We start from the raw sequence: 26,620 nt of genomic DNA, 5'->3' as shown, positions 1-26,620 counted from the left end.
AGCCTCAAACCACCGTGCTGCTACCAGATATGCAGTAGATACTACAAGCATTGTTTCTCCTGAATATTTTTTCCATTGAGTTCAACAGGAAAATTAATCAGGAGAAACAATGCTTGTTTAAAATACTTTTTCAAGGAACTGTATGACATGACCCATACTTGTTAAACTGAAATATGTAAATGAGGAATACTTTTTACATTGCACAAAGTAGCAAATTGGAGCACATTTCTCACAAAATATATGGAATACGGAATGTGGAATGTTGTCTCTTTATGGTCAGAAATGGCATTTATGTTTGACAAAAACTCACAATGTGGAGACATCTCACTGACCCTAACTAACCTTGTTCAAGGAGGAGATCACATTTTGACTTCATACTACTTGTCAGCCAGTCACAAATTACACCTTTTTTCCTGAATGGTAGACTGACTCTAAATTTATTAAAACACAAAATGATAACAGTCAAAATTCTATATATTTTCATATATAAGACTGTTTAAACATTTTCAAAGACACAAAATGTGTGTTTGCATGAGTAAAAACATATCGATAGTCCTTTCCTGAACATTGACATGCACGTAACCGCATTCATTACGTTGTCGAACCATGTGGGTCTGTCTTGCTAGTGTCACGCCGCTCAAGAAAGCTCACAAGGAGAAAATTGCTATGAAGGAACTCGCCACTAAGCGCTTCAGGACCTCGAAATTCCCGAGGGGTTGAAACTTTATTGCTGGGCTGTAATTCTTGACAGACGTAGCTATCATCAAATGGAAAGGGGAAGTCTGGTCACAGCCAGCCAATCGAGGCAAACACGGGATTTAGGGTAGAAACAAGTTAGATAGAGGGGTGCGCTTCATGCTGAAACGCATACACTCGAATCAAGGCGGTCTAATAGAATATAATCATTTGTGTTTATTTTTGCGGCTAATGCGTGTACTTATATTTCAGTACGCATGTACAGCTGTTGATCTCAGAGCAAGACATCAGGTAAGAATATGAGCAACATTTTGTTTTTGTTTTGATTATTTGGATGCCAGCATTCACGCCGTGGACAAGGGATTTTAACACTACTCCGTGCTAATAGAAACTTAGAGCCTCAACTTCTCAATTCAATGTTTCACTTAATCTATAGACGGTATGTTTTCCTTGCTCGTTCCACTTGATGCAGTATATGCGATAGTGTTTCATTTGTTCATAAGTGGAAGATTTGTTTAAAACTCACAAGACATTATTTAAAAACTCCATTCAAATAACTATATTATCAGTCAAGTCTCTATACAACGAATCGTTTTTATCGACTGATAGTGATATCCGTGCAACAGTAATCGGCATGGCCTCTTATTCAGAGACCTCAAGATGATGTGTTAGTTCTTATTTCTTTAAGGGGAAAAGCTGTCCTTCAGGCGATGTTGCTCTTCACCAGTTGTTGTTAGGATGTGGAAGATGTCGCTTAACACGTAATAAATAAGCAGTATAAGTTAATGTTTCATTGACAGTATTTTCACAATTCCCATACAGAACCAGTCTAAATATTGACCTGGTTGGGCACCGTTACTGGTCGTCTAAACTGTCAAAGCATTTAAAGAGAGAATAAAGTAATTTTTATTGTCACATCATTTCCCCTTTTTTAAAAATGTCTTTTGATAAGTGGGATGTCTGAGATCTTAATAGCTAGGCTTCTATCTATCGATTTAAAAAAAATATTTTTCAATCCTAATATGAACTGAATTCTGGTGGATATTTACGACCCAACTAGGAGGATGATGTGTTGATTGTGCAAAGCCTACTTCTCAGTCACATGACTTTCATATAGAGATTATTCTGTTCTGAACCTCAAGATGTAACCTTTTAAATTATTCATTTATATCTTCAAGGAGTTAGCCATACTCTGTGGGCCATTTAGAGGAGAATGAAATGTCATTTCCCCGTGTGTATGACGCAAAGCTCATAAAAGGGACATGGCAATTTGGCTACCTGATTCATTACAGTTCATTATACTGGTGTATTCAGTATATTTTTCTAAGTGTCCTCTTATAAAGAAGGGCGTCCCAATAAATGTAGTCTATAAAATTTCTATCCACCCACATCACATATACACAGATATTAAGGTGAATTCCAAAAAGCTAAATTGACCTTATACTCCACCCGAAACTTAACTCCTGAATTGCTGCAAGTCATTGTCTGAGACTGGTCGTTTTTCTTTCAAGATGAAAGTTTCCAACATTTCCCAAATAAAATGTGCGCTGGAGGAAAATGGAGGTCCTACAGCTGCATGTGTCACCCTCCTGTTAGTGTCCATGTTGTGTTTGCTGCTCTGAGCGGGACTGCGATTTCCCCAGGGTTTCTCCAGTACTCTGCATCCCACCACGATGACTTACCTTTTCTGGGGATTGCTTAGGTGCTGCTCACTTTCAGAGAACAGATGCCCACTACGATAGTTCTTATGAAAACTGACCTATTTCAGCCAATTACATGTTATGCTGTGGGCTGGAGTTAAGATAAAAGGTGTTGGGATGCTCAGAGAATTTTACTTCAAGCTCTGGGGGGTATTTCATGAAGCAGGACTACTGAGTTAGCTGGATAACTGAGCTAAGTAAAACCTGGTACAGGTCCTCGTTCCAGATTTGGTAGGATTCCGGTTTTTGCTCAGTGGAGTTTTACATTGTGAAACAGGGCCCTCTGATCGTGATTGAAAGTTGTAGCTTTTGTGAATATTAAGACATGAAAACTAGAAGCAGGGTTTAAGAATAAAAACGCATGCCACTCTCAAAATAATACAGTATTTTTACTATAATATAATTCCTGGCTTACTTTTCCTGTGCTATTTTCTATTCACTTGGATATTTCCTATAGGCTACATTCTAATGTGCCTGTGGTTAACCTCTGCAAGAGTGCTCTTCCTGACCCTGGATATGACTAAAGAGGGGTTTATGAGCCATTGACCATAGTAAGGATTAAGAAATGCTGTAATTGGATATTGAGGTACTATGAAATTGTCTCGTCCACTACACCTGTATCCTATTTTTAAAAAAAATAGGATACAAGGTGGGTTTGTTACAGAGTGACCGAGTGAGTGATAATGCAGACTGTCCTGATCTGCTGAATGAATCTAAGCCAGTGTCCTGTAGGTGAGGCTATTGGTGCTTGGTTTGGTTTAGTGGCGTTTCAGTGCCTTTGGCTGTAGCTTTCTGTTCCTCGCTGTGTCTCGCTGGCCCATGTGGGCATTGAAGCTCTGCTGACTGCTTCTTTCTGTCTTTGCTTGGCTGGTATAGTCTTCTGGTATAGTCTTGGCTGGTATAGAGTTCTGACTTGACAGTGCATCGGTGTAGAACTTTGGGTTATCTCCAATCAACCTTCAGAAATCAATCAATCAGATTTATTTTGTGTTTTTCTTCCTGCCCCTTTGTGAGTCATTTGAAAAGATAGACATAGTAGCCTGTTAACTCAAAAAATCAATTTTAAGCTGTTAATTCTACATTATTTGCCATTACCACCAATACATCATCATTGCTTGATGTCTTTTTTAGTGGAGGTGTATGCTTTGTAATACTTTTCCAACTGGAGGCTACAGTAGACAGCCTGGCTCCACACACTGAGTGAATGGAAAACCTCTCCCTTCTTCACGGCCGAAAGGCCCATCCGCCTGTGCTGTTTTGCTGTTCCTGTGCTAGCATGTTAAAGATTAGCCTCGTCGTGCTGAGGCTCTCCTTGAGCTGGCCTGTCGGTAATGACCCGGGTTTCAGCGCTGTCACAATTACAGGGATTAAAAGGCACACCTGCTGTAATTTCAGACCCGGCTCTGTCTCCTGTTCAAAGTGGCACGACACCAATGAGTGACAATATCCCCTTCTTTTGTGCCGTTTTCATTGCTTAAGCAGCCCAATTGTTCCAGAATCAACTGTAAAATAGTGTAGTGTGTAAAAATGTGAGCTCGGTAGGTTGTTCTAGATAAGGTCATCTGCTGCGTAGATGGTCAAAATTATAATAATGCGTGAACGTAAATGTGTGTGTGTGAGAGAGAGAGAGAAAATGAGAGGGAGACAGACAGCAGGAGAGCACAGAAGGAAGGGGGCTATTGCAGCTGGCAGGTAGGTGCTCTTTCTGTAATAACTGCCACACTGACAGACCATTTCACAGCCCTTCATTGGAGCTGAGACAGAGAAAGAGGTTTTGCTGTACTGGGAGTCTGGGAGATGTGATGCGATGAGAATTGCTATTTATAAAGAGCCATTTTCTTTGAGGGCAGAAGTCATCCCACTTGACTGAGCGCCTTCAACTTAAGTGTCACAGAAATGTCCAGTGCCTGTGGAAAACTGGTCTCCTGCCCTTTTCTCCCGGTGCAAACCCTGTCGTCCCAGACCACTCCTACTATACCCCTGGGTCCTCCCTTCATTTGACTGATGGTGTCGGAATCATGCAGTAGCCTTATCTTTGCCTCTGACCCCCTGGTGTGTGCGTGCGCGCACGTGTGTGTGCGTGTGTGTATGCGTGTGTATGTGTGTGTGCATGCTGTGTAGGTCTTCTGATAGTTCCATGATAACATCTGGTTTTGGCTTACACTGCATAACTGTTTTTTTTCTGTGTAGTGCTTTTGCTTTATAAGGACAGTGGACTTCCGCAGACATTGCTTTTAAAAGGATACTGTGCTCTTAAAGTTTCTTGTAAAATGTTCAGTGGACAACATGGTTGGGTTTGATTTTACTGGTGTTGCCAGTGGCATGAAGAGGATGCGCTCAAGTTTAAAATTAAATCTGTCTAATGTGACGTAATTTCAGTTGTGCCTTTATCTGCCTCATAATTGTGTAACAAGCCTTCCACCTTCCTCATTTGTGGTTAATCGTAATCAGCCTGACTAAGCAATTTTTATTGGTGTCTGTGTCTGCCAGACTCTCATATTGTTTCAATTGGGGGGAAATGCCTTTTTTAATTGTGCTGTGACCGAGCCCTGAACGCATTTTCTGAATCTGTGTTTATCACCCTGATCTCTTGTGTACTGGATATAGCCTAAACCAGTCACTTTTATATCACGCACATTTATTATCCTTTATCTTTCAAGGTTCTGTGAGCTTGTGTCTCCAATAGGCCTGCTGTTTCAATGACATGAAAACATTCATGAAATCGTTCATGAAAATATTCAAGTCTATTTTATAGACTACAAATTAAAATGAACCACAAACATTAATTGACCTCTTGATGTAAAAAACAAGTGAAAAACAAAGCGCCATTGCGCAGTTTTCGCAGAAATATCGATGTCTAACCGTTGCTTTTCAGATAGTGAGTGTTCCTATGATCTGTGTGTCTGGTCCTGTTTAGCTTCGCCTGCTGACTCTCTCACTTAGTGTCGCTTGTCTCATGCATTAGCCCTGAAACCTGGGTCTCCTGGAGAGATGCCGTGTGCCCACTACACATCAGCCAGGGCAACCCAGGCCCAGAGGCTATGGACTGGCTCCTCACTGGCCTGACTGCACAGTTTTCTGTATACTGATGGACAGCCCTGGCCTGAAATCGAGACAATGGGCCAGGAGTTGCTAGGCCTGTCTCAGGACTGCATAGGGACAGTTGCTGTGGTCAGAATTGTTTAATTAACAATGGATTTTACCTTAAAGCAAATTGCTTTTGAAAGGTGGAACATGCAGTTGCCTATGTTGTCTGGGATTTATTTTTCAGCCTAATGTATTTTATCTTCAGCCGTTTGTCTTTTTTTGTTGTTGTAAATATCATACCACATTGCTTAATTCCTGGAAAGGTTTTTTTTCTTACCTCCATAATAATGAAACTGTTCCTTGGCTTTTGTCTGCAGTTCTCCTTCCTCATTTTCTTACAGAAGTTATCTGTTGTTTCTTGATATTTAGACCGCTTCAACTTTTATATTTGTCGGGTTTGCTGTGGAAATCAAAGAAGAAAATGTGCTTGCGCAATTGTACTTCTGCCTGGGGAAATTTCTTGTACATTTCTTTCCCACCCTTGTGTGAATGGTTTCAGATTGAAAAAAATGCATATTTAATTTTGTTTCATACAGCGCTTAGAGGGGATTAAAAACCAGTTTTACTTTGGTTTTCGTTGCATGTTTTCAGACCACGTTGCGAGTAAACGGAGCTAGTGTGCTTAACAGAGTTGTAAAGCTGTAAAATTCAGAGGGAGAATCCTTGGGGATGCTTGTTTGGATACCACTGCTTCATCTTTTGACCTGGATTTTACTCCTCTGCTTATCTGATTTTATTTTTCACCCGTATTGTAAGGAAAACATGCAATGTTTTCTTATTTTAGCATTTTGGGGACCATAGTAGTGGTAGGTAGCTAGATATAGACCACATGTGGGCCAGTGGTAAAACGTTGATTTGTGAAAAGCAAAGGTTAGGACAACAGGACCTGTAATCCAGGTTTTTGGGGTTCAGATCTCCCGTGGGGTGCTGGAGTTGTATTCATTTACAACTTGAATGACTTCGGTAGCCTATTTGATATCATGCAACATAAATGAATACATTATAGCCCCTTTTCCACTGTAGGGCCGAATGGTTCTGAGCACGCAGAGGAACGGTTCCAATGGTGTTTCCACCTGTAAATGGTTTGGTGCGGAATGCTTATAAACCGTGCCCAGCACAATATTTTTGGCATTGTTAGACAACCGTGCTCAGTGCAGCAGAACCGTTCTGGTGGGCGGGCTTAATGACGTAGGTATTCACTTGGTTTCACATTACGTCAGTTTTGTGACTCCGCATACGGTCTCTTCACGTCCTCTTCCATAGCTAGGTCGGTAGAGAAGCTAAAATAAAATAAAAATTCCACTCAAAAATTCCGTCATAGTAACAAGATAAACCCGACAATAGCCCTAAGATATGCCAATGCAGCAGTGAAAACGCTGCTCACTGAATAACGAAATAAACGAGACAAAGTTTTAAAAAATGATACCATGTCATTCTACAGTCAATATCTGGGACTAAATATAGAATAAATACATAACCTTACCATTGGTTTTACGCGTAGAGAGCTAGCTTTTGAGACCTAGTGGTCATGTATTGTCTTGGACAATCCGTTTGTGAAATGTACGCGCATTTGTGATGTCTGGGTACCTTCCAAAATAGCTGTGCGTAATACCACACGTGTCGTTTGCGGCGTTGTCGCCCTTTTTAGTACAGTCTGGCTTGATTGACAATTCATTTATTCAGTAGGTGAGAGTATAAGCTTTCTAACGATGTATAACATGTCTAATTTTGCTTTTGGAATAGCGTTTTATAGGTCAGCGTAACCGAAAAATTTCTTATCATCGCATTCACTTACGCATTCTGTGGTAGCAGTAAAAGACGTTGCACTTAACGAAACGTTGTTAACGATTTTTTGTAATTTCTTGGAAAATACTATTATTATTATTATTGAGGACTTCTGGGCATAGCTAAGCCATATATTTGCTGATAGACCTATCTGACATCGTTTTCTGGAGCAAAACAGAAGTGGATTGAACTGTATTGTTGATTTACTGTCTGTCTCCAACTACTGAACACAGATAACATTTGTATTACTGCTCAAAATATTTCAGTTATACACGTTATTTTTATATTTTTGAAATTGAGTGTCTTTAAATAGGTTAGTGGTATTATATAATGTGGATATTTCACACTGTAATGTAAGCGTTACTTAGTAGTGTAATAGTTTTTGTGATGCGTGCAACAGTGATGGTCAGTGGAGGATACGCAAAAAAGAAAAACCAAAAACAAACTAAAATACACAGAATCCTCCTCCATATCGTCAGCCAACGAAACATAACATAACAAAAACAAAACAGAATGGGGAGCGACGACAACAGCTGGCGCATATTAGCTACACAACGGGTCGCTGATCCACCGCCTCACTTGCTGTTGTCACTAGTTTTTCTTTAGATACTTCCTATCTTGGTTTTAGCAGCCCGACAGTGGAAACAGAAACGGTAACCGTTACCACGAGTCCTGAGCCGCGCGGAACGGCACGGAGCGGCCCTGGTAACGGTTTGGCCCTATGGTGGAAAAGCGCCTATTGAGTGTTGCAAGTCACAACCCTTATTTGTCCTAGACAAGGCGAGTTGAAGGGGGTGTCTGTTTAGCAAATGAATGATATTTTTTGGTGTCATGTGCAGTCCCTGAACTGTGATGTAGGAATTTTGTTTATAGAAATGAGGAACAGAGAGAAAGTTCTTGTTTCGATCAACTGAAAATATAGTGTGGATGCAAGACTGTCTCAGTGGTGAGAATGAAAGTACCTGCATATGAATATTCTGCTTGAACAGAAATTTCTCACCCTCCTTGGGGTGCGTTTTCTGAAATCACCGAAAAGGAAAGTAAAAGAATGAAAAATGAAGTAGAAAGAAAATCTTTAAGGAACGGTGCCAAACATTTACACCCCACCCAATGATCGAATGCTCTACATTGTCTTCATCGACCTAGAGGACGTTAAAAAGAAGGGATTGTACCGCCTTTTGCCAACGGCGCCGGATTGTACCACATAGTGGGGGGACACGAAGGGAAAATCAAGTTTACTCTAATGAAAGTTAGAAGAACTCCATGCAACATTGTGTTTCATAAAACACAGCACTTTATTTATAGTGTATTTTGAGATTAATTGTGTGGCAACAATTATATTTTTATTTGAACTGAAATGTTGTGACATTGATGCTCTCATCTAGCCGTAAGTGCCGCCTGCTTCAGACAAGCAGAGTGACTGCAACATTGTAATGATGTAGCCAGGCGGCGATTGCAAAACATTAACTAAACACTGACACGCGATTAGCAACATTGTTTCGCCTCTGCAATCTCTAAATAGGCTTGTTCTCTGCCTAGGCTCATGTTTTAGAAGGCTAGCCTATAGATTAATAGTTTTGATCTAGCTAACGTTGGAAAATAGCTAACGTTGTTAGCCTAACGACTTAATTTAGATATGATTGCAAAATTACGAGTATCCGTTACCCTTAAAGGAGTAACATGGTGGTTGAACGTGACACTTCCCAGTTGTCTTTAGGCAACAACAAAACAAATGTGCATAATTTTTTTATTATTCAGTCATTTCACTGTACTTTAAAACATATTTTTCTAAGCCTAAATTTCCCACTATAAAAGTTCACCCGAACCGTCTGGGCGTGGTAATGAGAACTGTCAGTTAGCTATGATTGACAGACCGTGCCCTGTTACCATAGCTACCCCCATGATAAGCGCCCTTTTTGGGAGAATTTTCACAAGCTAGCTAGCTTAGTAGTATATCAAGTATCGATAGATAGCTAAGATAAGGACGTTGACTTATATCCAATTATAATTTTTGCTATCTAGCTAGCCAAGTTAAGATAAAAGCACAACTATAACATCCTCATAAAAGCAAACTAGCTAGCTAACGTTATTGATAACATTGCCTTATGAAAGCAAACTACCTAGTTAGCTAACGTTAGCTAGCTAGCTAGCTAAATGAATATCACCAGAAATAATCTAATAGTCCTTAAAAGGCACTCTAATTTAAGTGAACCTAACGTTAGTCAAATATTTGCATTGTTTTGCCCGTAAGCCAGCGGCGCAAACTATGGGTCTCGAGTTAACCATGGGTTTACGAGGCGTGGAAAGGGGAGTGGTTACTGTGTTCGTGACGCACCAAGTTGACAACTTTCTCAACCGGTTGAAAATAGGACGATAAATTTAAAACGCATATTTCTCCAAAAATACAGAACGGACATATTTAATACTTTATTCATTGTGTTTCTTCAATGCCTCTTGTGCAAATAGCACATAAAACCGAGAAAGTGTGAAAATCACCATGGTACTCCTTTAAGTAGAAGAAATTCATATTCAGCCTTGTGTGCAGTTGACCACTCTGTTTTCAGTTTTCGCAACACCGTAAACTCTTGCCCGCATTTACCGGCTCACGTGTATCGACCACCCAAACCGCTAGTGTAGGCTATTTATTTCATATTTATTAGAGATAACTGGACATTGTTACCTATTAAAATGTGAGTCCTGTAAAAATACACATAATAAACTAAATGTAAAAAAAACAACTTCATACATATACATTTAGTTATATTAATACAACCTTATTTACTATATCAACTTTACGACAAGCAACACACTCAGAATGATCTCATCGCGACCCATTAAATCCAATGGCGCAGACGTTGCTTCATAATTTCAAACTTCTTTCCTAACGGCTATTTTGCGTCCTGCGACTTGGGTTACAACTATGAATATGTACGGATTCCAAGACGTGCTGATAGCATAGACTGGCTGATAGTGACCACCAATGCCAACGTTCTATTACTGTAATACCTGTCTTAGACGTTCTCGCCAAAAAACATTTTCCAATGGAAAGTTTTTAGCATGGCATTCCTGAAAGTGGGGGAACAAAAAATCCCGGTGCCCCCTCTATTCCGGCGCCCATGCCTTCCGCTCACAGGGAGATGGCATCTTCTGGGTTGGCAGCTGGAGGCTGCTTGGCACGCACACGCTTCAGCGCGTTGACCTGGTTTTACGGTGGCAGGCCCGCGCGTTAACGGCTCTGCAGGTGCGACTGCGCCTCGACTCCCCGAGCCGGAGCGGTGTCTGTTTCCTCTCCGCTTGGCCTTCCCCCCCCCCAACTCTCTTCCTTTTTGAGTTTGCGTGATGATGTCATTGGAATGCGTCTCCTCATTTTCCCTGCTCTCCTGCAAGTCCTGGCAGATACAGTATGTCAGGTGATTCAGGGCAAAGACGTGTATTTTTTCGTACTGCCAGGCCCCAGGGCTTGGGCCTGTCAAATTGTGTTGAGGCGAATATCTAGCAGCTGCTGTTGTATCATTTTTCGTGCTCTGTGTTGGTTTTAAGATGATACGGTGTTTAGGCTTCAGGTAAGTGCTTCTGGGTTCACAGTCTTAAGAGGGAAATAATTGGGGAGACGTAGATCACCCCATCAAGTGATCTTGGAATAAAGAACTTCATTTTCATTAATCGTAACCTCTCGTGGCTGTGGAGTACTCAATCACAGCTCCTGACTCAAGGTCACCATCTCGCTTGGTTGTTTTGACAGTTGATTTAGGTGGGTTTTGGATCCTGATTAGAATCTTAGACCTCTCTCGTCATACAAGGGTGACCCAGGCTCTGTGAAGTATTTTCTTATCTTTGTCTGCTAGACAAAGATAAGAAAGGTGCTAGATCTGACCAGTCAGGACAATTCTGTCGCAGCAGCTGCTGGATCAGGCTGAATGATTTACGTGAGGGCAGGTTTCTTGACTTTGACTTGAGGACTGCAAAGCCTTCTGTGGTATGAATTTCTCTCACTTTTACTAAGACCAGTTGATGGCTTCTATCTATTTTCAGTTTAATTCTTATTGGCAGTATTTCACACAGTGGTTAAACTGTTAAAGTCAGTGTTGGCTTAAACTGCCTCTGCAGAGTTCGCTGAATCTGGGTATCACATTGTGTTGTTCCTGCATATGAATATTACACGTCTCTCATTTAGGAACTCCTAAGTAAACATTATAATTGTAGCTTCGTATCCTGTATGCTGCTTCATTCAAGTCAGGAGAGAAGATTCCAAGATAACTGCCTGCTTCACTGGCTAACTGCAGCTGAGGTCATGACTAGCCCTACTGCACTGGCTAACTGCAGCTGAGGTCATGACTAGCCGTACTGCACTGGCTAACTGCAGCTGAGGTCATGACTAGCCCTACTGCACTGGCTAACTGAAGCTAAGGTCATGACTAGGCCTACTGCGCTGGCTAACTGCAGCTGAGGTCATGACTAGCCCTAGTGCCCTGGCTAACTGCAGCTGAGGTCATGACTAGCCCTACTGCACTGGCTAACTTCAGCTGAGGTCATAACTAGGCCTACTGCGCTGGCTAACTGCAGCTGAGGTCATGACTAGCCCTACTGTCCTGGCTAACTGCAGCTGATGTCATGACTAGCCCTACTGTCCTGGCTAACTGCAGCTGATGTCATGACTAGCCCTATTGCACTGGCTAACTGCAGCTGAGGTCATGACTATACCTGCTTAACTGACAAATGCTGACTAATTTAATGCTGTGACCATTAAGGCAAAGCCATTCTGTGGATAAGTTCATGAGTTATCAAGATCATGTGCATTTTGAAGCGATCATCATGTGAAGTTTTATCTATTCAATAACTATTCCTTAAGGCATCCACATGGACATGCTCAAGATGCACAAATGCCCGCAACTCGCTCACGTTTCTACACATACAACAGGCACACGTTCACAAACACAGGTGATCATTTGTCTGTCCTGCTTCCTCCAATGCACATTCATCTGTTTTCCAGCTATCCCGCTGTCCATTCCTGTTCTCCACCTACTCATTGTCTCCTGTCACTGTTTTTATTTCATGGGGAAATTATGGCGAAAAGTGGGCCGGCCGGACTGATCCATTTCTCACCTAGCTTTAGAGTAGAGAGGTATCTCAGACTTTTGGCTTGTCCCTTTTCCCTTTAGTGAGCTGGGTGTGCATAGTCAGATAAACTGCGTTAACTGTGGTTTTAGGTAAGTGCAAGGCTGCTGTAATAGACTAGTTATCAGTTAGAGGTTGGGTTTCAAAGTTATCTTTGCTGACTGTACTTCTAGGTAATCCAGAAGCTCTTAAACTGTTGAAAACCTTGTCTCTCTTGCTAATGTTTCAGCTGAACGCGGCTGATTGAAAAGTAGTTTGAGGCCTCATTCAGAACAAGCCCACTCTAATGGGCTGTGTCATAAAGGCACTTGCACAGGGAGGTCATTGTTACGGTGGCTTAAAGCAGGGATCGCGTGTTGCCTCCGTAAACTATGGCTTTCCTGGGGGTTTCCTCACCCTTGTCCCTCAGCCTTTGAAGGCGCTGTGATTATGACCCAGATGTAAGAGGTCCATATGGGCGGGCCAAAAGGTGCAGACATGCAGTTCATTTTACTGGGAGTCCTCGAAGTCAGTATGTGAATATTTCCTTCTTCATTTACGTAGTATTCCACAGAAAATCTTAAAGCACTCCGACACATCCGTGCTTGAAAAAGCAGTTCTGATCGAGTCGGTAGTTAGCGCCTGAGATTTCAAACTTCCTGGCTGCACGGCGAGTCTCCTAACCGCGCGGTTAGGGCTTCCCAGCGATCGGCGGGTTTTTTAAATCGTTGGCAGGGCTCATTTGCCACAACGTTGTCCGACAGGGTTAATCCCCGCTCTCCAGAGCGGGGCGACACAGATTGGAAAAACCCCCGTGGCGTTCCGCGATGAGATGCGATGAGTGGTTTATTTCTGTTTTGCATGAAGCGGAGGGCGCATTACAGGAGGCCTTTGTGTGTGCTGATCTCAGCGGCAGATAGAAGGCACGTAGAGGAAGGGAGGGAAAGGAGCGCCTGCCTTCATCGGGCCGTAGATAAGGAAGGACGAGGACGTTTCAAATCTCCATGTGGCTGGTGAAAGTGATGTTGCCACAGATTCTGGTACTGTGGTGGTGGTGGTGTTTTGGAATATGTGGTGGCGTTGAGACGCATTCCTTTCAAAGGCACGCGTTGTCTTCAAGCCGCTGCTTGTCGAGAGCGGCCTGTTCTTTGATGTGCGTTTTCACCAGCTCTCATTCTTTAGAAGGTAGCCTAGATGTGCACTGTTTGTCTTATTGGCCGCGAGTGGGCATGTGAAATGTAGCTGGCCGTCGACGGTCGCAGTGCGGCTCGGCAAATTCTGAGGCGTTTCGATTGGCTCCCTGTCATCCTTACGCCCCATCGAAGGAAGAGCAGCGCCGGAGGGGAGAGCAGACGGCGGAGAGCACATTCCAACCGGCACAAAACCTTGCTGATTTTTAGAGTGCTGTCAGCGGCGTTACATTACAGTGTGAGTGAGCTCATGCTGTGCTGTCTCTGGGCCTCCGCAGTTCCGCAAAGCGAGACTGTGCCCTCTTTTCTTCTGTACACAGAAAGACCATTTGACACTGTTGAACTGCAAAATGCTAATGGGTTAAATGCAACCGAAAAGTCCTGCTTTAGCTTCTGCGCATAGGGGTAGGATTTTTGATCTTTGGCTTTTTAACATGTTCGCATTCTCCTGGGATCTCAAAAGCTTTCAGGGCCTAATATTTAATGCTATCTGAGTGAATCTAGAGTATAATTTGAGCTAAATGGCCCTCTTCATCTTGAAATTCCTGGGAACTGTTCTGGTTCTTCTCCAGTAGTCGCAGACTTAGACACAGATGCCAGTTAGGATGCACAGTGCCCAAAAATCAATTGACGATAATCCCAGTTTTGAATTCTGTTTAATACCTTTAGCTCGAGTTGCCATCATTGTGATTTGGCCCACGGTGCTCTGTAAATAATATCAGTACCACAGAGTTGCAGACTGCTATAGGCAGTACGCTCTTTTCCTTGTGAATCGCAGGCGTGCGCCGAGTATGTCGACAATCGTTGGAAATTTCTGCGCTGGGGTGTGCCGTCCGATGAGGTTTTGCAGGCTTTCTGCAGGGCACACATCCAGCATCACTCAAACACCGCGACTGAGGATGTGGTAATCGACTTCCTCCTGCTTTTCTTACATGAACACAACTGCATCTGTGATGCAAATGCGGAGGAACGCACGCTGTCTGTCAGAATCTGATATGTGCCAATTGTTCTGGTGAGTGTTTGTGTGCTGAGGGGAGGAAGGCCTGCATTTGTGGTGGCTTGATGATGTTTTTTTTCTGCACTTCACTGTGCTGCATTGTAGGTTAGTGCCGAGTGGGATGGGTGCTGAGAGAGAACAGTGGCGCTTTACTGCCTTCTATTCTGGGTGTCCCACAGAGATTGAGTCTGTTGAGTATTCCCCTTTGATCTTGTGCCGGTAAAAGAGGAAGAGAAAAATGTTCATTGCGAAACATAGTGGCTGCGTCACCCACTGCTGTGGTGCTGGGGACAGATAGGTTGAACTGTTTCAAATGGACTCGGTGTGCCTGTGTGTGCTCGGGGGTGGATGCTTTAGTTCAGGGGTGGGGAACCTTTTTCCTCTCTGGGGTCAGATTAATATTTGCATATACGACAGAGGGCCATTGGCTTTTATGAACTCTCATGTTTATTGCAGACACATTTTTTCCATGTCATGCTGACAGGATGTTCATACATAAACTTGATCTAAAACTGAACGAACCTTAATTACAGTGTGATGGCTGACTACACTTTGCCTCAACCAGTTGTGGAATGTCTGGTGTCACTGATGTTGTTGAGAAGAACTGTTCACAGGGGTGTGTGGCTCTGAACAGTGATGCCATCTTAAGTGCGTGTTTCCTCAAATTCGGAAATTCGTCAACGCTTATGTTTTGCTTGTAGACATCTAGCAGATCCATGATGCTGTGCCAGGGTTTTAGCTGACTGTTGTTCTGCAGTTCAATGATCTCTAGCTGCATGCGTTCTGGCACCTCTGGTAGTGTCATGCATAGCCAACAATGAAAGAAAATCTCAAAATTTGGTTAGCTGGTTAGTGTTCGTTACATCTGTTGTCTCGTCCATAGCAAGTGAATAAAACTCAAAATTGCCAGCAGAATCTTGCTAAAACTTCTCTGTATCTCGTGTCATGTCACGGATACGATCAGACACGATCCGGCGACAAGCTAAGGTCCTGAGACTATTTCAGTTTTTCTGGAGCAAGTATTTGTGCAGTAGCAAACCCTTTTTTGTTTTGTTTTCTCCTTTGGTAGCTTGCTTTTACTCAGTTCAGAAAAGCACAATAAGGGGAAAACCATTTGGAGGGGTGTTTGGGCCTGCGTCACAGGCCGTGTGTGGTATCTCCATTTCAGTCTCTCCTCAGGGTCTCCTTTTGTGCTTTTCCATTTGTAGCCTCAGATTCATGGTCATGTGACATGTAACTGTTGTGTGAGAGGGTATGAAGTAAACATACACACAGGTTAGATCATTTTTGTATCATACCAGAATTCAATGATTATTGAGATTGAATGGCCATTCCTAGCTACTCATGCATAGCTAAAATCTGTAATAGATATTTCAGTGTATTGCTGTTTGAGCCATTAAACCATTTTTGTAATCAGGTTAGTGGACAGAGAATACAATGCCTGGTGGGAGATGCCACTCAATACTTGCTTCTCTGATAATTTGCTTGGGCCAGCTGTTACATTGTAGTCTGGAATGGCTGAAAATGCTATGCATTGGGAGTGCTATGTCTATATCTGTCCCTGTAAACATCATGCGTCCGGAGCAATATTTCCTGAAAATTTTGTGGAAAATATCTTTTTGGGATATTATTGGAGCCCCCGATTAGACCGGAAACTAAATTCTGCGCATCAGAACATGGAAGTGCCATTCTAATGCCCTGTGTTTACAGGAGATAAGTCCAGGCTACGTGTGCTGTATAAAATGTCGATCCGTGGAGTTTCCTTCATTGTTGAAACGCTACACTGAAATGTTTCTGAGGCAGTAGCATCTGTGATTTTCTGCAACTGGGTGGTTAGTACTACATAGAGACATTGCAAGCTATAGGCTGTTGCCTGCTTGGGAGTGGCTAATCATTTGTATTTGTACAGATTAAATACTAAATAAACATTGCAGTACAAAGCACTTGGTTGATTTTAGCAGATGCCCCACCAGCATTTAGGTGCACAGACACAATGAAGTTGTGGTCACAAGCACACCCTGAGAACCAACTGTGAGGAAATTGGAGGTGCTTGTGTACATCACACAGGGCTCTACACTTCCGGAGGGAGGTGCTGAAGTGGCGTACATCTGCATTATGGTGTTTTTAGGTCTTGTTTTCCTGTTTGATGTGTTCTTGTGCAGGCTGCAGGTTTGTATTGCTTGCCTCACTCAAACTTAGCGCCCTACCAAAGCTGTGACATGGCATGGTGGCTTATCTCCGATTTTGCTGTGTGGATTCAAGCATAGTATGCATTAAGAACTTTGCCCCATCCCATGGAGACGGTGCCCCTTCAACACTGAGGTGCCCCACCCACAAAGGCCACTGCATCACTGGCTAACCATGAAAAGCTCCATAATTTGCAGAATTTTATTGGTGGTATAGGCCTAGCCTTATGGTTTGAGTTGAAAATAAGTTGACTAACATTTTGACAAGGTCAATTGAGTGGCTCCTGGAAACCAGAACTCTGTGGAACCACTGCTTTGGATTGCAGCATCATCAGCACACAAGTGTGGCTTAAACCCACTGAAAGTATGTGTGCTCTTCTCGAGAAAGAGACCAAAAAATGGCTTCCTGCTTGATAAGGGATAAAAATATGCGAACATCCTGCCCAGCTCAGACTGGCATGCTTTGCTGAAAAGTTGAGTCAGCTCCAGTTTTTTCCCCTCAGTGGGGATGCTGAGGTTGTGATGTGGAAAGAAACAAGCTGCTGTTTTTGTGACCCATTTATTCGGGTGGTCATCACCGGAAGAGTTGAGATTAATGAGATGCCCTACCAGGGGGTTTTCCTGCCTCTTTCTCCCCTTTCCGTTTAGCCAAATGCGGTTGACCCCTGCATTAGTTCAGACCGCGGCTGTAAGCACCAGCCGCTTGGCTCAGATGCAGTTCACATGCACGACTCCTCTGAAATAACTTCAGTAGCTGTGCATACTCTAGACTGTCCATGAGGAGAACCGAGAAGCTGTGGGAAGTTTTCCTGGGAAACGGGACGCGCTGGGAGCGATGCATCATGGGCCATGAGTGGGAAGTTCTAACCCTTGAGGTCACCTCTGTCTTCTTGGCTTTAGCTATCAGGCTGTAGAGGAGCACAGTGCAGTCTCTTTGTTTGGAGAGTGTGGGCCGGGTCTCGCATAAATTGCCTCTTTGTTTCAGTGCAGGATTGCGTCTGCCGCCCCCTATTGTCTGGTAGTTTATCTATGGATGGCTGACGGGGGTCACAGAGGCAGAGCGAAAGAAAGTTATGTTCCTGTGATGCAACATACTTTCCAAAAAATGGTCAAATAGCCAGCGACATGTCTCATCTGGTAGACTGACGCATTCGCACTTTCATAGGCAGGCAAACTAGAGTTGTTCTGTTCCTGGACAGTCTTTACAGGTGACTGTTAGGTTCCCTTGCTCTGTGAGCCTGCGTGCATGTCTCAACCCTGTAGGTGGAGCTGATTCAGGCTTGATTGTCTGACGATGCGCATCTGTGTCCACTAAAGTCAACTGAATAAAGCCTAAAGACACCTCAGTTGTGGGTGCTTTTGAGAAATTCGTTTGGGAAGAGAGATTCCTTTTTGACTCAGACTTTTTAAGACTCCCTTTACTTTTGTGTTTTTCAATTTTCTGCATTCACGTTTTGTTCTCTGTATGTTTTTTGTTGGTACTTTTCTGTTGTAGGTTGCAAGGGGTCAGGCAGTTTCCTTGCCCCGGTAGTGAGGTTTAGAGCTTTCTTTTAGATGAAGAGTAGCGTAGCTGTGGTCTATTTTAAGCCTGAACCATCCTGTTAGCCTACACATGATAGTGTGTTCTGTTTTTTGTCTTATTGTCTGTAATAAATCTTACATTTTTGTTATTGTATGTAGATTTTGACTCCTTGCTTAGTTTGTGGCATTTGTTGACTTACTGTCTGTTGCTGTCCCCAGTTATTGGAACTCGAGTTGGCTTTTGGGAAGTAACAGTGACAGATGATCAGGCTGATGGTTCCCCCATATTGCCGTGGGTTGCTTTGACTCTGGAGTGATTGCCCAATGGCAGGAAAAGTGCGGGTGGTTAGAGCGGGGGACGGCTCTTGCAGAAAAGCACATCCAGCAGGTCATTCTGGGCTTTGTTTTTTGGGGCCAGTGTACCCTGGCCTTCATCACTTCACATCCTCCTCACACAGTAGCTATATCAGAATTGTCCCAGAGCTCAAACTCGGAGCTTGTCTTGGAGTGACAGAAGTATTCTGGAGGGTAGGAGGGGGGGATTAAAACTCCTCTCCCCACAGACAAATGCAGTAATTGCTGTGAAGACCTCAGGTTGGAGTTGAAGCTTTTAAACTTTACGAGCCCTCTTCCTGGGCTTTCACAGGAAGTAGTTACCACTCTAATAGGCTTATAACTCTTCAAACGTTTACGTTTAACCACCAAAGAGCACTGGTCAAGTGCACTGTAAGAGCTCCATTTTAACACGTTGGGTAATTAGTCCATGGAGCTTTCATCCTTCATGCTAATAGTGAATACTTTCAGTTAAAACATTCCTGTGCAACTCTGTGATTGGTGGAAGAAATCGAGTGTTTTCTTTATCCTAAGTAATACAGAAGTAGCTGGGGGTAAATGGTTTTCCTGCATGCCTTTGCTGATTGGGATAAGTATAGTTGTGTTACCATAATTCTCTACTTTCTGTAACTCCCCTTGATAGTTTTTTGCAATGACCAAATGATCCATGTCACAGTCGTGTTTGTGTCTTTTTACAAAGCATTTACAAGTCATCTTGCAATGTGTGAGGGATAAAGACTCTCCCCCAGAACCCACATCTCACATCTATTGCCCCAATTAAGTTAATTTATTACAGGTAATTTATTACATTTTAGCACACGAAGGTGCAATGCAAAGCATCACCGTGCCTGAACATCACAATGCGTGTTACAGAATTTCCCACTTGCCATAGCTTTGTTATCGTGTTCACAGTCAGTCAGCTGTTAAATCTCAGCATGAGTTCATCATTCAGTCGTCAGTTCTCCCGTTAGGCACTCCCATGGGCTACATGTGAGTGCATTCCCATAATGCAATGCACTGTTATGCTGCTCTTAGGTCCATGTTCGGCACCATGCGAGTGCCTTGATTTAATATGATGCTGTTGTTAAGGCAAGTACGTTTCAGTGTAATACATGTATGCTGATGTCAAACTGGTGTGTATCTGCTGAATATTACAAAGTGTTACAGAATTTCCCACATGCCAGGATGTGGGTTCTGGGTCTTTATCCCTCACACATTTGCTGGGTCACACTTCTCTTCCTCTATTAGCTACACTGTTGCAACTGCTTACATAGAATTGCATGTGTTTTTTAGGTGTCATTTTCCAAACGTATTTAACAATCTTATGGAGTGGAAAAACGCTGTGAGAAGTTCTAAACAAACTTTCTGAAATATTTTTCTTCAGAGTTTAAATGCCTACATTGTTGGTAGACTAAAGGGCTGTGTTCAGCCTCTAGCATTGTGGCTAAAGACTGATGACTGATTACATAATACATAGGTTATTTACTCATATTTATTTGAACGTTGAACTGGGAACTGTAATTTGTAGGTTAATGCTCCTTGTTCCTGGTCTAAACTCTGCACAGTTTCCATCAGTGCTTTATAGGAGAGGGCGTACGCCTCCCCTTAATGGAATAATGCAGAAATGGAAGCTTACTGCATTCTTATGACTAAATTTGTCTATAGCTTTAACATTGTTCAAAGTGTCCTCCCTTTGCATGAGAAGAAATCCAGCCTGTATTGGCTGATGTGTTCCTGTGTTGTCTTTCTGACTTCCTAAGCTATTTTTCAGGTAACAATGGACAATCCCTTGGCACAGTTCTGGAGAAACACTAAAATAGGAGTTTATAAGATGTAGAATTTAAATTCTCCTTCAGTAGTGATCTGTTGACTTGTAAGACCAGGGATCTATCCTAACCAATACAATAATATCCCTGGTCTTTAAAGTCCATAGATCTCACAATAAGAATGTCTAAGAATGAGTAAGCTATTGTTTTTTGTTTTATGGATTGAAAGGCGGCACAGAGTTTTTTTCTAACAATGTATTTATGTTTTTAAAGATTTTTTTCCAGTGACTGTGATAAATGATGGTAAAGGTTAAAACCCAGTAAAACCATTGCATTCACTCATGTTCTTCCTGCAGAGAAATAAATATGACTGTAGTTATCTGATGCATTATATCCTCAGTTTAGCTCTTCTGCATTTTCACTTGTCTATTTTCCAGGCATTCACGTCCTGATTTTTGATGACTGTACAGTTAATTTATTTTGCAGCATGTTGGCTCATGACATTTTCTTTTTACAGATCAAAATACAACACTACAGCTTTGAAGTTGTCAGCTTTGATGTGGCACAGGTAATAGTTTTTTTTTCCCTTAAAAGGCATTCTAACCAGTTTACAAAATGCAGCTGTTCTCTTATGACACATTTTTTGATCTGTTTAATAGACTAGATATAACATTTGCTATACTTTGGAAATTCGAAGTGAAATATGATGGAGTACATGAGGTCGTGTAATCTCATGGCTCTCATTGTCTCTTATACTTGTTTGGTAAGATCTCGAAAAAATTAAAAACTTGTCAAATGTCTTCAAATATTTGTCATTTTTTATGTCATAGAGGGCAGTTTTAAGAAGGGTACAATGTGAGGCACTGTTGGGCAGGGGAAAGTGTTTGGCTCGGGACAATATTGTGCTGGGGACATTGTTGGGCAGGAGGCACTGTTGGGCTGGGGTCCGTGTTGCACTGGGGACAGTGTTGGACAGGGGACAGGGTCAGGCAGGGGACAGGTTTGGGCAGCAGACAGTACTGGAGAGTTGGGAAGGGTTGGACATTGTACAGTGTGCTTTTGACCTACTGACCTCCTGACGGAGTGCCTGGTTTCTGAGGCAATCCTGCTGAAGTCACACAGCCAGGATGTGGGTTCTGGGGGAGAGTCTTTATCCCTCACACATCTGCTGGGTCACTTCTCTTCCTCTATTAGCTACACTGTTGCAACTACTTACATAGATTTCCATGTGTTTTTTAGGTGTCATTTTCCAAACATATTTAACAATCTTATGGAGTGGAGAGAGAAGTTCTAAACATGAGTGATTATGTGACTAAATATTATTTCAAGCTTGTTAATCTTTTTGGTCTGAAATAAGCTAGATGAGAGAGAAACTGTGTGTACATTGCTAAATTACGACTTCAGTAACCTGAACTGGAAGTTGCTGGAAAGATCTGTGGCTTAAGTAATTCTGCAAAAAAATATTTTCAGCTTCATTCGTGCTCTATAAGCTCTAAGGACAATATATAAAAATGTAATGTGGATAAAATTCTCTTTTTAAAGTGAGAGCTCAGCATTGTTACAGTGAATTTTTCTGTGCTGTCCTTGCATGCTTTCTAACCGTAGCTCTGAGTCAGAAAATGACTGTGGGGCATCTCTCCAAAAATGTCCTCATAATCTGACAGGCAACGCAAAACTAGGGAGTCTGTCTCTTTACTGTTGTGTCAGGAATGCTACGGTTCCAATGAAAACCCTGCTGGGCTACAACTTTGATGGAACTGATTTCCAAATACATGCTACAATCCTGCAGCAAATTTAAATCCCATACTTATTTTTTTGGTTCAGTATACAATATGCACATAGATGAGACCCTCTGATTTAATGGTAGTTATTGTACATAATGTAGTATCCGCTCTTGTCGGCTGCATATTGCTGCAGCATATGTCTGAGTGGAAGAAGTGGATGTCTGCCCTTGAAGTCTCTGACCTCGTAACTGTTAGGTCTGACAGTGGCACAACTGTCATGCTGTGTCAGAGCCTGCTATGCTAAGTGCATTGTGTATAAAAACGGCTGATGGATGTAGAATCTGCTTCCCAGACTGATAGGTCTGCGGCAGTCTGAGATGGCGGAGGACTGAAGCAATGTGTGGGACCACAGATTAAAGGAGAGGTGAAGCAATCTTATATTTCATATATTTATGGGAAAATATAAGTGAAACATTTGTAAAAATATAGTACTACCTTCTGCATAATAATAATAATAATAATAGTACTGCAAATACAATCACCTTCTTTTAACACTTAACATTTTCAGTTGTTTCTAGACAAAATGCTCAAAATGATTGATTTCAGCAGATACACACCAGTTTGACATCAGCATACAAGTATTACACTGAAACGTACTTGCCTTAACAACAGCATCATATTAAATCAAGGCACTCGCATGGTGCCCAACATGGACCTAAGAGCAGCATAACAGTGCATTGCATTATGGGAATGCACTCACATGTAGCCCATGGGAGTGCCTAACGGGAGAACTGACGACTGAATGATGAACTCATGCTGAGATTTAACAGCTGACTGACTGTGAACACGATAACAAACCTATGGCAAGTGGGAAATTCTGTAACACGCATTGTGATGTTCAGGCACGGTGATGCTTTGCATTGCACCTTTGTGTGCTAAAATGTAGGCTAATAAATTACCTGTAATAAATTAACTTAATCGGGGCAATAGATCTTCTTGTTGCTCGTAGTGGAAGGATGCCTGTTGTGTGCGATCCTGGAGTCTTTTGTTTTCTACTTGTATTTGCTAGTGGTTGTGTTAAAATAAACATTTATTTTGAGCTGCTTGCTAGGATTAGGGTTAAGGCTCAATTATTGGGCCTGCATTGTGTTCTGCATTGACCCTCCTATGATGCATTGAGGGAAAATATGAATAGATTGTTAGTTTGTGTTTGCATAAGGCTTATTGCCTTATTTTGTGCTGATTCTGAGAGTGTAGTATTCCCATGAAGTCTGCAGCTGTGCCGTACATTTTTGGGCTCCATTCAGCTCCAGATGTTTAGCTTGTACTGTTTACGAGGTGGCAGCTCTTTCCTCAAGTGACGTGATTTGTGAGTGTTGTGAAAAGTAAAGTCTCTACAGCACACTGTATAAGAGGAATCGCTCGCAGTTTTCTCTCCCCGTAAGTGCTTCTCTCCATTGATGTCCTGCCAGTCATTTTTCCTCATAGGTCAACTGCCATTCCACAGGAAATGGACTATGCTGTTGGGCCTGTTCCTCAGAATCCCTTATTTTATTTTTTATTTTTTAATATACATATTTCTGTAAAGACTAAAACTGAAGCTGTAGCAGGGGTGCACAACAAGGGCCAATCCATTTCAGGATTTTGTGCCAACATTTCCCAACATCTTGATCTGACGTGTATAAGCACCAGCTAGACTCACAGTCTGCCAGTTTATCCGAGATTTCACTGTGCTCAAGTACAGGAGTGAAGCAGCATAGTTTATAGAGCTGTAAGAAATGGTAATCAGTTGGAACAAAAACCAGCATGCAGATCGGCCCTCCAGGACCGGAGTTGTGCACCCCTGAGCTAGAGCTACAGATGACAAATAGTTATTGACAAATTAATAATTAATGAAATCATTGAAAATGGCTGCCTTTTACTGAGGCATCATTTTCAGATTGATGCCTTTGTAAAAGGGCTAACAATCTCATGAGATAAAATAGGGGTAAGAAAAAGCCATATTCTGTAGGCTGAGAGGCACGTCATTAAGCTTGACACATACTCTTTAACATACTTGAGGCATTCTCTATGTATTGTAAAATATGTTCATAGATGGGTAGATATGACTGTGGAAATAAAGTTTTGCATAGTCAAGCTGCCGTATGAGTCTCAGAAGTTGTGTAATATAAAATAAAGTGTGTGTGTTGTGGTGTGATTTCAGGCCTGTAGTTTCTGGTTGCTTGGTCTGTCTGTCTAATCCCTCTCTCCCCCTCTCTCCCTTTCTTCCGCAGCACTGAATCCAGTCAAAGATGACGGAAGAAGTGATAGTCATCGCTAAGTTTGACTACGTGGCACAGCAGGACCAGGAGCTGGACATCAAGAAGAATGAGAGACTGTGGCTCCTGGACGACTCCAAGTCATGGTGGCGGGTTCGTAACGCCACCAACAAGACAGGATTTGTACCTTCCAACTACGTTGAAAGGAAAAACAGCGCCAGGAAGGCCTCCATCGTGCAAAACCTGAAGGATACTTTAGGTAGTGGATTTTTTTCAGTTTTAGAAGTATTTCTCTTTGTTTATGCCATCAGTGTTGTAGAGTCACCTTAGAGTTTTTAAGTCAATTTAAGTTTTAAAACTGTGACTTTTACGAAGGTGACTTACGGAAAATGTTTGGTTGGGCATATGAAGTTCATTCCAAACAGATAACCTACTCAGGGGGGAAAGATCAATTATAAACAAAGTGCTTTCACTGGATTCATGATATGATCTGTAGACTTTGCGATGTCCCGTTCAAGTAGAAATGTTTCACACGCTACTTAAAATCTACATGCCAAATTTCCTAATTTGTGTGTTAGCTGAAGCACTATTGTCTATTATCTGTTATCTTGCATCATTACAATGTGTGGTTTGGTTTGAAACATGTCTGGGGAGACATGTTTCAAACCAAATGAACTGCATTTAGCAGCGCTCATTTAGCAGCACTAGGAACTACAGAGCGATATTTAGGTCAGAATTTTGGTATCTGACCACAGAGTAGATGCAGAGGAAGTCAACCCCCAGCTCTGTAAGCACAGATGCATTTCAAATAAATAACATCGCTTAAGCCTGCAAGTACCCCTTCCTGTAAAACCTCAGAGGCTGAAGCTGCTTGTCCAAATCTTACTGTGTAAAACTGCTCTGCTCTCCTCTTCATCGACTCCTCAGGTAGGGTCATGGTTTTGTTCCTTTTTCTCTTCTCGGGTACTTTATTGCAATATCACTGGAACAGGTACACTACTCTCTTTAAGCCCAGAATGCAAGGTGTAGCATTGTCACAGATGCCATTCCTGTCTGGTACTTTGTGATGGTGAGACTAAATTGTTCTCAGGCATCAGTGTGCATTCACAATTCAGGAATAGGTGCAAAGGGTGCTTCCCTTTTTTTGTCCTTCAGGGTAAATTTATGAAGATAAGCTCTCAGGCCTGGAAATGGTGTAAATTAGGGTATATTCTTGCTGTCAACAAAAATGTCAAAATCCTGAACTTGAAAAATTTAAGCAGATTATTTTTTTTTTAGATGTTGAGCCTTTCTTTTTTAAATGGTGCATGCAATAATAACTGTGCATTAATGTTCTCTCATTATGAATGCTCCCTTTAAAACCCATTTATCTGTGTCTCCCACTTAACCTCTTATCTCAGTTTTTAAATATCTGAGTTTCTGCTAATTTTATGCTTAAAATATGTCCTACTTAGCATTATTGAAACTAACGGCAAAGTTCCTACAGTTTCCCAATTGTCTATTTGCTGTTCAGAGCATCACGTCAATGTCTGATATGCAGAACTGTTATCTGAACTGTATCATGTTACAAAGACAAGACCTGGGTGAGTTTCTTTGTGTGCCTCTTGAAATGGCGGCACTTATGTATCGTCTTATTCTGATCATTGCCATCACAAGATGGTGGGGTATTGAGTTGGACGTGCTTGATGATAAGCTTAGCGATTGTGTTTATTCAGTCTGGGGGGTTTGCAGAAACTGTGTTCTTGTGTGTTCGTGTCTCACATGATCAGCCTGATATCATTGCCGGAAATTGGGGAGTGTGAGATTTTAGCTTTGGGGCACCCAGGCTAGCGCCGCCTTACAATGCAGCCGGGGCACAAGGCAAATCATCACTTTCCAAGGTCATTAGCATGTGATCCTCTGGCCAGATGTGTGAATGAGAGTGTTTATGTTCAGTTTCCTGCAATATGCAGGACATGGCTAAGCTTGCCATCGGACAGGCTTCTATTTGTCGCTGGCAGTTTTCCATTGCATGGTAACTCTTTCTATTCTCTGAATGATAAAAAACTGTCATTTCTTTCTCTTCCAAAACAAGCTGTCCTGAATCTTTTTTCTTTCTTTTTTGCAAAACATTCCTAAAGTCATCCACCTGTACAAATAATGTAGAAACAAGATTTCTCCTTCAATTATAATATGTGGAAGTATTTGATTTACTGGAATATCTTCTGGATAACTTCTCTAATTCTCTAGTCAGATTACCTGAAACCTAAAGTGAATTTAAAATTTACCCAATTTAACAGTAAA

At 42.1% G+C, this 26,620-nt stretch overlaps 1 protein-coding gene across 4 annotated transcripts in view; it reads left to right on the top strand.

Annotated features, from left to right (window-relative positions):
* The first annotated feature begins 807 nt into the window (after positions 1 to 807).
* nck1b (NCK adaptor protein 1b) overlaps positions 808 to 26,620 on the top strand; it is a 43,267-nt gene continuing 17,454 nt past the window's right edge. The window contains exons 1-4 of one of the 4 annotated variants that reach the window (XM_064332314.1): positions 808 to 987; positions 20,873 to 20,923; positions 22,432 to 22,503; positions 24,353 to 24,596. In XM_064332314.1, the coding sequence (XP_064188384.1) occupies positions 24,371 to 24,596 (226 nt within the window). In that variant the 5' untranslated portion in view covers positions 808 to 987; positions 20,873 to 20,923; positions 22,432 to 22,503; positions 24,353 to 24,370. Of the gene's footprint in view, positions 988 to 20,872; positions 20,924 to 22,431; positions 22,504 to 24,352; positions 24,597 to 24,671; positions 25,265 to 26,620 lie in introns of those variants that run through there. The other 3 variants (XM_064332313.1, XM_064332315.1, XM_064332317.1) reach the window with 3 other exon arrangements.

The sequence above is a fragment of the Anguilla rostrata genome, chromosome 4 (assembly GCF_018555375.3).
Source record: "Anguilla rostrata isolate EN2019 chromosome 4, ASM1855537v3, whole genome shotgun sequence".
Lineage (NCBI taxonomy): Eukaryota > Metazoa > Chordata > Actinopteri > Anguilliformes > Anguillidae > Anguilla > Anguilla rostrata.
The sequence above is the reverse complement of the archived record's forward strand: the minus strand, read 5'-3'. Positions and strand labels throughout refer to the sequence as shown.